The sequence below is a fragment of the Ahaetulla prasina genome, chromosome 18 (assembly GCF_028640845.1).
Source record: "Ahaetulla prasina isolate Xishuangbanna chromosome 18, ASM2864084v1, whole genome shotgun sequence".
In the NCBI taxonomy this organism is placed as follows: domain Eukaryota; kingdom Metazoa; phylum Chordata; class Lepidosauria; order Squamata; family Colubridae; genus Ahaetulla; species Ahaetulla prasina.
The window spans coordinates 10,005,001-10,017,744 of record NC_080556.1 but is presented as its reverse complement, the minus strand read 5'-3'; the positions used below and the strand labels follow the sequence as shown (position 1 = coordinate 10,017,744).

Genomic DNA, 12,744 nt, shown 5'->3' with positions numbered 1-12,744 from the left:
GGTTCTTGAATTAGGGAAGAACCATCTAGATCTGCGATGACCCCGGGCACGGCCCACAGGCAAACACAGCCAGCTGACAGCTCAAACTGCTCCTTTATTGCTCCAAATGTTCCCATGTTTCTGGCAAGTCCCAGAGCAAGGTGATCACACATGCACTGTTCTGTCCCCCCTTGCCTCCGTCCGAGCGATGGCTTAATTAGCCGGCACTATCAGCTCTGGCAGCAAACTAGCGAGCGTCTGCCAAGTGTCTCTGTTATCTCCCTTGATGCCGATGAGTCACCCAGGAACAAACAGTACTTCAGCTCTAGTTAAGCAGTTGATTTGCCTGCTATGAAGAGGCATAGCAGCCCTTGCTGGTTTTATATCCTATGGGGTGTGGCTCCATGACTCAGCACTTCCTAGGCCTGCCCCACCCCTGCTTCTGTTGTTCCCGCCTCTCCTGCCTACGAAACCTAGGGTCCAGCCAGGCCTGATTGCCATCAGCTGGGTCTGGAGGCGTGGCCTGGGGGAAAAGAGTCAGGGACGGAGGCCTCGTTATCTCCTCCCCCTGGCCTGCCTCTGGCTCCTGGAGCTGAGCCAGGGAAGCCAGTGCTTCCGAGGTAAGTCCTGATGGCCCTTCCCCCTCACTTTCCAAGTCACTTTCTGGCAGGGGACCCGGCTCAGGGGGCGCAGACACAACACGCACACACAGTCCTCCAGCAGCCTCTGGCTGCAAGTAATCCAGCACAATGCGGTGAGCACAAGGGCTACAAAACAAGAAATCAAGCAGGGCGAGGGATTAAGTAAATTAGTTCAGGAAGCAAAGGAACAAGGCAATTAATCCAGGAAGCACAAAATAAAACAAGAAGTCCAGTAAATGGCCAATGTCACACAACCTCCAAGAATTCAGCTATTGTTCCTGACAAATGCCCTTCCTCACAGCGTCTCCTTAAGTCTCAGTCCCCAGGTGTGCCTTGTGGAGAGGAGCGGGGTGCTCTCCTTCCATGTAGTTGGGTCAGCTTGCGCTGTTCTCACCTTCTCTCCACTCTCCATGCTCAAGGAGCAGAAAGAGGTGATCCTTGCTCATCGCCTGAGCTCTTTCTCACATGTTCACTGCTTAGCTTCTTTTGGTCTTCCTGCCCTCGTTCTTCCCTGCCTACCAACTGTCCCAATCCTGATGTCGGTTTTGGAAGGCAACTTTCTTTTTGCTTCTTAACTGCCACATATTTTAGTTGGGGAAGTTGGGAGGGGGTTGTTGTTGGAGCGGTAGAAAGTTAGTCATAACAGCATTCCGTATTCAAGGACTTTTGCCTGCGTCTGATGTAGACTGCCTGAAGATTGTATCCAATTGAGTGTGAAAAGTTGATTGGACAATGTGATGAACTTGTGGGCGTGGGGCAGGGCTGTGGACTGTCAACTGGGTGTGGAAAACCCGGAAGCTTTCAGTTTTCGGTTTTTCCCAGCTGTGCCAACATGACATCTCTAATAAATTGTAAGGTTGAGAAACATAACATAACATAACATAACATAACATCAGAGTTGGAAGGGACCTTGGAGGCCTTCTAGTCCAACCCCCTGCCCAGGCAGGAAACCCTACACCATCTCAGTCAGATGGTTATCCAACATTTTCTTAAAAATTTCCAGTGTTGGAGCATTCACAACTTCTGAAGGCAAGTTGTTCCACTTATTAATTGTTCTAACTGTCAGGAAATTTCTCCTTAGTTCTAAGTTGCTTCTTTCCTTGATCAGTTTCCACCCATTGCTTCTTGTTCTACCCTCAGGTGCTCTGGAGAACAGCCCGACTCCCACTTCTCTGTGGCAGCCCCTGAGATATTGGAACACTGCTATCATGTCTCCCTAGTCCTTCTTTTTGTTAAACTAGACATACCCAGTTCCTGCAACCGTTCTTCATATGTTTTATCCTCCAGTCCCTAATCATCTTTGTTGCTCTTCTCTGCACTCTTTCTAGAGTCTCAACATCTTTTTACATCGTGGCGACCAAAACTGGATGCAATATTCCAAGTGTGGCCTTACCAAGGCATTATAAAGTGGTACTAGCACTTCACGTGATCTTGATTCTATCCTCTGTTTATGCAGCCCAGAACTGTGTTGGCTTTTTAACAGCTGCTGCACACTGCTGGCTCATATCTAAATGGTTATCCACTAGGACTCCAAGATCCCTCTCACAGGTACTACTATTGAGCAAGGTACCACATATACGGTACTGGTGCATTTTGTTTTTGGCCTAAATGTAGAACCTTACTTTTTCACTGTTGAATTTCATTTTGTTAGATAGCGCCCAATGTTCAAGTCTGTCAAGATCTTTCTGTAACTTGAGCCTATCTTCTGGTGTGTTGGCTATTCCTGCCAGCTTGGTGTCATCTGCAAATTTGATGAGTTCCCCATCTATCCCCTCGTCCAAGTCATTGATGAAGATGTTGAAGAGTACTGGGCCTAAAACAGAGCCTTGGGGTACTCCACTGCATACTTCCCTCCATGTGGATGTAGTTCCGTTGAGGACTACACGTTGAGTGCGGTTGGTCAGCCAGTTACGAATCCATCTGGTGGTGGTGCTGTCTAACCCACATTTTTCTACTTTATCTAGTAGTAGGTTATGGTCTACTTTATCAAATGCTTTACTGAAGTCCAAGTAAATTATATCAACAGCATTCCTCTGGTCTACTAATTTTGTCATTTTGTCAAAGAATGCGATAAGATTAGTCTGGCATGATCTGTTTTTGACAAACCCATGTTGGCTTTTGGTTATTACTTTGTTTGCTTCTAGGTGTTCGGTGATTCGTTGCTTGATTATCTTTTCCAGAATCTTCCCCGGTATTGAGGTCAGACTGATAGGTCTGTAGTTTCCTGGATCTGGATTACACCAAGATCTAGATTACACCAAGCGGAAGGAAAGGGTTGTATTGGCATGTTGAGGAAACATCTGGAGTGGAACTGATCATGGGACTCAAGATGACCTTCAATTGGACTGGTCTTCTTCCAACTTTGTTCTATCTTCCCTCCTTACCAGGATATGCTGAAGAATACCCCAAAAGGACACGCTGACCGGTTGTCCCTCCAGCTCGCCCTAACAGAACTGGAGACCTTGGCTGAGAAACTCAACGAGCAGAAGAGGTTGGCCGACCAGGTGGCTGAGATCCAGCAGCTGACCAAGAGCGTCAGTGACCGCAGCCATCTCCATAAGGTGTGTCACTCTCAACAGGATGCGCAGCCCAGTGGTCAGTTCCAGTTTCCTTCTGGATGTCCTTCGGATGATCATTTCCAGCATCCAAGGGTGGTTGACATCTGCACACATCTGGTGGATTTATACAGTAGTGGTCAAAATTGTGGAAACCTTTTGGGGAAAAGTATATTTTCTAAAACTAACTAATAGCACCACTTTTTTTTTTGGGGGGGGAGCAGTACCGTAAAATTATATATCCACGGAAAGATAATTTAATCAAGAATGTAATGCAGTCACTTTTAAGGAGGGTTTGCTATTAGGATAGCAGTTACCGTATAAAGAAGAAACGCGTAGAAAAAACGAGATATACAAAAATGATCACCGTAGAAAAAACGAGATAGACAAAAATTATCACCATGTCAATTAATATTTAGTCGGGTAAGCTTTTGCATGAATTACGGCCTTACAACATCTTCCCATGGAGTGAACCAAGTTGTTGTCTCTCCCTTGCCTCAGTCCGAGCGATGACTTAATTAGCCGGCAACTAATTGTTGTGAATGCTCCAACACTGGAAATTTTTAAGAAAATGTTGGATAACCATCTGACTGAGATGGTGTAGGGTTTCCTGCCTGGGCAGGGGGTTGGACTAGAAGGCCTCCAAGGTCCCTTCCAACTCTGATGTTATGTTATGTTATGTTAACTATCAGCTCTGGCAGCAAACTAGCGAGCATCTGCCAAGTGTCTCTGTTATCTTGATGCCGATGAGTCAACCAGGAACAAACGGTACTTCAGCTCTAATTCTCCCTCTAAGCAGTTGATTTGCTCGCCACAAAGTGGTATAGCAGCCTTTGCTGCTTTTATATCCTGTGGGGTGTGGCTCCATGACTCAGCACTTCCTAGGTCTGCCCCATCCCTTCTGTTGTTCCCGCCTTTCCTGCCTACGAAATCTAGGGTCCAGCCAGGCCTGATTGCCATCAGCTGGGTCTGGAGGCGTGGCCTGGGGGGAGAAAGAGTCAGGGGATGGAGGCCTTGTTATCTCCTCCATCTGGCCTGCCTCTGGCTCCTGGAGCTGAGCCAGGGAAGCCGGTGCTCCAGAAGTAAGTCCTGATGGCCCTTCCCCCTCACTTTCCGAGTCACTTTCTGGCAAGGGGCCCGGCTCGGGGGGCGCAGACACAACACAAGTCTTTTAGTTCTGCAGCTGTTATATTGTGAAACCAAGATGGAGTGATGGCTTCTATTAACTGGGTTGTATTGCTGGGTCGCTTCTGACTAACAAGTTTCTTGCTCCATAGATTTTCAATTGGGTTAATTCAGGCCATTCCAGCAGTGGAGTAGGATTATCTTGAAACTCCCCATAAAAAAGTGGTGTTATTAACCATCAAACCTCAAAAATAAACTTTTCCCAAAAGGTTTCCACAATTTTGGCCACTACTATAAGTTCGGAAAACTCGTTTTGCTTTAGGTTGGCTCTATGAGGGTCCTGTTTCAGGGGTGAAATGCTCCTGGTTCGGACCGGTTCGGCTGAACCGGTAGTGATGGCGCTGCAAGGCTCCGCCACCTGCCCGCTTGTTGTTACTTCCTGGTTAAAACCTGTTTTTTACCCTCTGCGCGCAGAAGTGAACCAGTTGGGAAGGTAAGTAGATTTCACCCCTGTCCTGTTTGGTTCCCGGAACAATTTTAGGGTTCACCTAAAATGGAAATGGGATGCGGTGGCTTAGGGGCTAGGACGTTGAGGTTGTCGATCGAAAGGTCGGCAGCTCGGCGGTTCGAATCCCTAGTGCTGCCGTATAACGGGGTGAGCTCCTGTTACTTGTCCCAGCTTCTGCCAACCTAGCAGTTTCGAAAGCATGTAAAAAATGCAAGTAGAAAAAATAGGGACCACCTTTGGTGGGAAGGGAACAGCGTTCCGTGCGCCTTTGGTGCGTTGAGTCACGCCGGCCACATGACCACAGAGACGTCTTCGGACAGCGCTGGCTCTTCGGCTTTGAAACGGAGATGAGCACCGCCCCCTAGAGTCGGGAACGACTAGCACGTATGTGCGAGGGGAACCTTTACCTTTACCTTTAAAATGGAAAAAGCCATGCAAGCAGAGAGAACAATGTAAAACTAAACTTAACAATTTAACTTAACAATTTAACAATTAAACCTAGCGCTTAAGGGGCGCTAGGTTTCAGAACGTCCACGGTATTCTGAGATGAACCTCCCACCTCTTCCGTCCAGACGTATGACCGTCGAAATTTCCGTTGCAAAGTGAAACAATTGTTCCGTGAGTTTTGCCTTATTTATCCACCTTTCTTGCCAAAATCGTTCCGTGAAATCATTGCAGTTGTTAAGTTAGTAAGACGGTTGTTAAGTGAATCTGGCTTCCCCCGTGGACTCCGCTTGTCAGAAGGTCACAAAAGGGGATTACGTGACTCCGGGACACTGCGACCGTCATAAATATGAGTCAGTTGCCAAGCATCTGAATTTTGATCACGTGGGGATGCTGCCATGGTCGTAAGGGTGAAAATGACCCTGTCACTATTTACAATGCTGTTGTAACTTTGAACGGCCACTTAAATGTACTGTTGTAAGCCGAGGACCACCCATACAACGGAAGGTTTAGCCGGAGTTTGCCTTCGCCTGGAGTTTAAAGCAGCCACAAAATTTGCTTTAGGGTTGAACAGCTGATGGGCTCCAAAATGAAAGCGGAACGTTCCCTGGCTGTTCTTTTTCCCCGCCTCTTTTTCGAAGCTACATTTGAGGAAACCAAACTTTTAACTTGAAAATAAATACCCTGTTTTACCCCAAAATAAAACATCCCCTGATAATAAGCCCAATCGGGCTTTTGAACGCATAGCAAGAAGGCCAAGCGCTTATTTCAGGGTTCAAAAATATATAAGACAGGGTCTTATTTTCGGGGAAACACGGTAAAAGGTTTTGAAGCTGGCCAATATACTGTATGTATGTACTGTATATCTCTATCTATCTATCTATCTATCTATCTATCTATCTATCTATCTATCTATCTATCTATCTATCTATCTATCTATCTACCTACCTACCTACCTACTATCTATCTATCTATCTATCTATCTATCTATCTATCTATCAATCTATCTATCTATCATCTATCTATCTGTCTATCTACCTACCTACCTACCTACCTACCTACCTACCTACCTACCTACCTACCATCTATCATCTCTATCTATCTATCTATCTATCTATCTATCTATCTATCTATCTATCTATCTATCTATCTATCTATCATTATCTACCGTGTTTCCCCTAAAATAAGACTGGGTCTTATATTAATTTTTGCTCCAAAAGATGCACTAGGGCTTATTTTCTGGTTAGGTCTTGGTTTTTTGAAGGAAATACGGTACTAAATGCACCCATCTGGCTGACAATCTTAACTGGGGCTTATTTTGAGGGTAGGGCTTATATGCAAGCATCCTGAAAAACCAAGCTAGGGCCTATTATCCAGTTGGGTCTTATTTTTGGGGAAACACGGTAAAGGTTTTGAAGCTGGCCAATATACTGTATGTATGTATGTATGTATGTATGTATGTATGTATCTATCTATCTATCTATCTATCTATCTATCTATCTATCTATCTATCTATCTATCTATCTATCTATCTATCTATCTATCATCTGTCTGTCTGTCTAATACAACCTCTAAAGTCTCCCCACTGAGCTGATCCATTTCACAGCTTATACAACAAAGCAGATTTTCCCAAACCTGCTTCCGATCCGAACCGTTTACACATCCGTAATTTGCTTCCTCAGAGCAAAGCAATCCTTTCATTTAAAAAAAAAAATTCTATTAATTTCATAGCATTCTGTGACATGGCCTTTAGTTCTTCAGCAAATAATGACTAAATCCACCAGGTTCACAAACAATATCAGAAGTACGGTTCCCTATTTTTTTCTAATTTTTGTTTTCTTTTTTCCTCCAGGGAAAATAGCCTTTAAAAGCAGAGATTTTTTTTCCCCCCTGCCCGGGTCGTATTCGGATAAGGCCAAGGTTCTGTTTTGCTTTGTAATTTCTATTTTTATTTTTTATTTTTATTTTTGCTTTGTTTTCCCTTCCTCCAGTTGTTAAATTCGGGGCAACGGCAGCTGTTATTCTGCGAGACCCTGACGGAGACTGTTTATGGCGACCGAGGTCAACTAATCAAATCCAAGGAGCGCAAGGTGTTTCTTTTGAATGACGTGTTAGTGTGCGCCAACATCAACTTCAAGTGAGTGTATGTCAGAGTTGTGTGTCACAGAGAGAAGGGCACACATGGGGAGGTTGTGATCCAGCACGTGTCCGAACGGAAATAGAAATTTAAAATGCAAAGGGTTTTTGGTGCCCTTCCTTGGCATTCTTTGGCCTCCGGAAACAGGTCTGAATTTCCTGCCCTGTGTAGAATTATTGACAATTATTCCTTGTTCAAATGTGGAGCAGGGAGGTGAGGGGACGGGGGAAAAGTCTTGTCATTCCAGAAAGCTGGTGCGTTGTCCAAAAAGTGGAAAATGTTTTATTCCCAGAGTCGGAGGCTTTGTTACAGGACTTTCCAACCTTGGCCACTTTTAAGACTCGCGGACTTCAACTCCCAGAATTCCCCTTCGTGGATGGGGTGGGGGGGGGGAATTCTGGGAGTTGAAGTCCCCAAGTCCAGGGGTGGGGCTACTGGGAGTTCGCAGGAGGTTCGGGAGAACCTCTAGCTAAGATTCTGTGCAATTCGGAGAATTCCCCAAATCCCACTCCTGGCTGGCCTCTCCCCTCTCAGGGAGGGCGAAAAACAGGCCTACCGGAAGTTTGGGAAGGCCGGAAACAGGCCTGTTTCCAATCCTCCGGAGCCTGGGGAGACTGTTTTCGCCCTCCCGGAGGCTCAAAGAAAGCCTCCGGAGCCCAGAGAGGGCAAGCCCCCCCCCCATGGTGCAGGAGGCTGGCAAGGCCACACCTACCGTGTTCACGCCCACCCAGCAACCAGGCAGTGAACCCCTTGCTAAAATTTTTGAAGCCCACTCCTGCCCATGTCTCTGGTGGCTCAGACTGGTAAGACAGTCTGTTATTAACAGCAGCTACTTGCAATTACTGCAGGTTCAAGTCCCACCAGGCCCAAGGTTGACTCAGCCTTCCATCCTTTATAAAGGTAGGTAAAATGAGGACCCAGATTATTGGGGGCAATAAAAGTTGACTTTGTATATAATATACAAATGGATGAAGACTATTGCTTAACACAGTGTAAGCCACCCTGAGTCTTCGGAGAAGGGCGGGATATAAATGCAAAAAAAAAAAAAATGTCTTAAACTTTGCCAAGGTTGGAGAGTCCTCTGTTTTATGGGGAAGAAGAGCCCGAAACCAAGAACTCAAATAGAAACCGGAATTAATTTTGTGGGGGGGGGAGTTGCATTAAATCCTTCAACTGCTGCAAACTGCCAAGGAATTTATTTATTTATTTATTTATTAAAAATCTGTTGGGTAGGAGAATTAGATAACGACGTTTGCTTTGGTTGTTTCTCTTTGCCAGGCCTGTGAACACCGGGTAGGAAGTGAATGGCAGGTTGGAGATGGGGTGCGGTGGGTTGTGTGAATGCATGAATGCATCTTTGAAGCATCCTGTGTGTTGATTTGTGAGGCTGTAGCACTCAGCAGGGGTGGCGTTTTGCCTTATTGTGTTTTTTTTTTTAAAAGAAAAATAATATTCCAGTCCCAAGGGAGAGGGGAGGATTTTTCTCCAGGTAGTCCTCGACTTACAACCGTTCACTTAGTGACCGTCCAAAGTTACAACAGCACTGGCTGTGCACGTGATCCAAATTCCGGTGCTCCTTCTCAACCAGGATGTATTTCAAACATCCCTGATAATAAGCCCAATCGGGCTTTTGAACGCATAGCAAGAAGGCCAAGCGCTTATTTCAGGGTTCAAAAATATATAAGACAGGGTCTTATTTTCGGGGAAACACGGTAAAAGGTTTTGAAGCTGGCCAATATACTGTATGTATGTACTGTATATCTCTATCTATCTATCTATCTATCTATCATCTCTATCTATCTAGCTATCTAGCTATCTAGCTATCTACCTACCTACCTACCTACTATCTATCTATCTATCTATCTATCTATCTATCTATCTATCTATCTATCTATCTATCTATCTATCTATCATCTATCTATCTGTTTATCTACCTACCTACCTACCTACCTACCTACCTACCTACCTACCTACCTACCTACCATCTATCATCTCTATCTATCTATCTATCTATCTATCTATCTATCTATCTATCTATCTATCATCTATCTATCTATCTATCTATCTATCTATCTATCTATCTATCTATCTATCTATCTATCTATCATTATCTACCGTGTTTCCCCTAAAATAAGACTGGGTCTTATATTAATTTTTGCTCCAAAAGATGCACTAGGGCTTATTTTCTGGTTAGGTCTTGGTTTTTTGAAGGAAATACGGTACTAAATGCACCCATCTGGCTGACAATCTTAACTGGGGCTTATTTTGAGGGTAGGGCTTATATGCAAGCATCCTGAAAAACCAAGCTAGGGCCTATTATCCAGTTGGGTCTTATTTTCGGGGAAACAGAATATGTATCTATGTATGTATGTATGTATGTATGTATGTATGTATGTATGTATGTATGTATGTATGTATCTATCTATCTATCTATCTATCTATCTATCTATCTATCTATCTATCTATCATCTGTCTGTCTGTCTAATACAACCTCTAAAGTCTCCCCACTGAGCTGATCCATTTCACAGCTTATACAACAAAGCAGATTTTCTGCTTCCGATCCGAACCGTTTACACATCCGTAATTTGCTTCCTCCGAGCAAAGCAATCCTTTCATTTAAAAAAAAAAATTCTATTAATTCCATAGCATTCTGTGACATGGCCTTTAGTTCTTCAGCAAATAATGACTAAATCCACCAGGTTCACAAACAACATCAGAAGTACGGTTCCCTATTTTTTTCTAATTTTTGTTTTCTTTTTTCCTCCAGGGAAAATAGCCTTTAAAAGCAGAGATTTTTTTTCCCCCCCTGCCCGGGTCGTATTCGGATAAGGCCAAGGTTCTGTTTTGCTTTGTAATTTCTATTTTTATTTTTATTTTTTGCTTTGTTTTCCCTTCCTCCAGTTGTTAAATTCGGGGCAACGGCAGCTGTTATTCTGTGAGACCCTGACGGAGACTGTTTATGGCGACCGAGGTCAACTAATCAAATCCAAGGAGCGCAAGGTGTTTCTTTTGAATGACGTGTTAGTGTGCGCCAACATCAACTTCAAGTGAGTGTATGTCAGAGTTGCGTGTCCCAGAGAGAAGGGCACACACGGGGAGGTTGTGATCCAGCACGTGTCCGAACGGAAATAGAAATTTAAAATGCAAAGGGTTTTTGGTGCCCTTCCTTGGCATTCTTTGGCCTCCGGAAACAGGTCTGAATTTCCTGCCCTGTGTAGAATTATTGACAATTATTCCTTGTTCAAATGTGGAGCAGGGAGGTGAGGGGACGGGGGAAAAGTCTTGTCATTCCAGAAAGCTGGTGCGTTGTCCAAAAAGTGGAAAATGTTTTATTCCCAGAGTCGGAGGCTTTGTTACAGGACTTTCCAACCTTGGCCACTTTTAAGACTCGCGGACTTCAACTCCCAGAATTCCCCTTCGTGGATGGGGTGGGGGGGGGAATTCTGGGAGTTGAAGTCCCCAAGTCCAGGGGTGGGGCTGCTGGGAGTTCGCAGGAGGTTCGGGAGAACCTCTAGCTAAGATTATGTGCCATGCGGAGAATTCCCCAAATGGGAATTCCCCTCCCAGGAGTCCCCACGCGGCCCGTTTTGGAGGCAGGTAAGTGCAGGGCGCATGTGGAGGCTCAGGGAGCGCGAAAAACAGGCCTACCGGAAGTTCGGGAAGGCCGGAAACAGGCCTGTTTCCAATCCTCCGGAGCCTGGGGAGACCGTTTTCGCCCTCCCGGAGGCTCAAAGAAAGCCTCCGGAGCCCAGAGAGGGCAAACCCCGCCCCGCCCCCCATGGTGCAGGAGGCTGACAAGGCCACACCCACCATGTTCACGCCCACTCAGCAACCAGGCAGTGAACCCCTTGCTAAAATTTTTGAAGCCCACCCCTGCCCATGTCTTAAACTTTGCCAAGGTTGGAGTCCCCTACGTTTTATCGGGAGGAAGAGCCCGAAACCAAGAACTCAAATAGAATATGGGCCTCTGTGGATCAGACTGGTAAGACAGTCTGTTATTAACAGCAGCTGCTTGCAATTACTGCAGGTTCAAGTCCCACCAGGCCCAAGGTTGACTCAGCCTTCCATCCTTTATAAGGTAGGTAAAATGAGGACCCAGATTGTTGGGGGCAATAAGTTGACTTTGTATATAATATACAAATGGATGAAGACTATTGCTTGACATAGTGTAAGCCGCCCTGAGTCTTCGGAGAAGGGCGGGATATAAATGCAAATAAAAAAAAAATGTCTTAAACTTTGCCAAGGTTGGAGAGTCCCCTGTTTTATGGGGAGGAAGAGCCCGAAACCAAGAACTCAAATAGAAACAAGAATTAATTTTTTTGGGGGGGGGGGTTTGCATTAAATCCTTCAACTGCTGCAAACTGCCAAGGAATTTATTTAATTTTTTTGTTTTTTAAATCTGTTGGGGAGGAGAATTAGATAACGACGTTTGCTTTGGTTGTTTCTCTTTGCCAGGCCTGTGAACACCGGGTAGGAAGTGAATGGCAGGTTGGAGATGGGGTGCGGTGGGTTGTGTGAACGCATGAATGCATCTTTGAAGCATCTTCTGTGTTGATTTGTGAGGCTGTAGCGCTCAGCAGGAGTGGCGTTTTGCCTTATTGTGTGTGTGGTTTTTTTTTAAAAAACAATATTCCAGTCCCGAGGGAGAGGGGAGGATTTTTCTCCAGGTAGTCCTCGACTTACAACCGTTCACTTAGTGACCGTCCAAAGTTACAACAGTACTGAAAAAAAAAACACCTGACTGGCGACCAGTCTTGCACTTATGGCTGTGCACGTGATCCAAATTCTGGTGCCCCTCCTCAACCAGGATGTATTTCAAACATCCCGGAGCTCGTCTGATCGCTACTTGCCGCCTGTTTTGACCTCAGCTTCACCAGATCACGAAACAGACTCTTGTCCCGGAAAAAAAAAAAAAAAAAGGCCCCCTTTTATTTGGCGAATGTGAATTCCTAGCATTCACATCCAGTAAAGTCCCGGCAAACAGTCTTCCAAGGGTCAATTGCAACCGCAGACCTTATCAGTCCTTGGAGAGTTGCCAGCTTCCAAACGCGATGCTGTACAAGAAAATACTCGGCAAGGAGTCACTCAGATAAGCAAATCTTCCCACTGATAAACGAACTAATTGTGTTGTGTCCCACTCCTCCGCTGACGGCCGGGTCAGGGAAATCCGAATCAGGCTTGCCTCTGCAGCTCTGCCCAAAGTCCTAGCAAAGTCCTCAGAGCAGGCAGGAGACCAGAAAGTGACTTCAGCAAGATATGTTTAGACTTTGCCTGACTCAGAGACTGCCAGAAAGTAGCTCCTTTATATAGGCCATGGGGTGTGGCTCCATGACTCAGCACTCATTAAGGCCTGCC

The 12,744-nt window shown here is 45.3% G+C and overlaps 1 protein-coding gene across 1 annotated transcript in view; it reads left to right on the top strand.

The window, feature by feature from the left end:
- The window catches only part of ARHGEF10L (Rho guanine nucleotide exchange factor 10 like), a 131,889-nt gene that overhangs the window by 52,848 nt on the left and 66,297 nt on the right, over window positions 1–12,744 (top strand). The window contains exons 13-14 of the mRNA XM_058161524.1: window positions 3,008–3,181; window positions 7,244–7,389. Of these exons, the coding sequence (XP_058017507.1) occupies window positions 3,008–3,181; window positions 7,244–7,389 (320 nt within the window). The remainder of the gene's footprint in view (window positions 1–3,007; window positions 3,182–7,243; window positions 7,390–12,744) is intronic.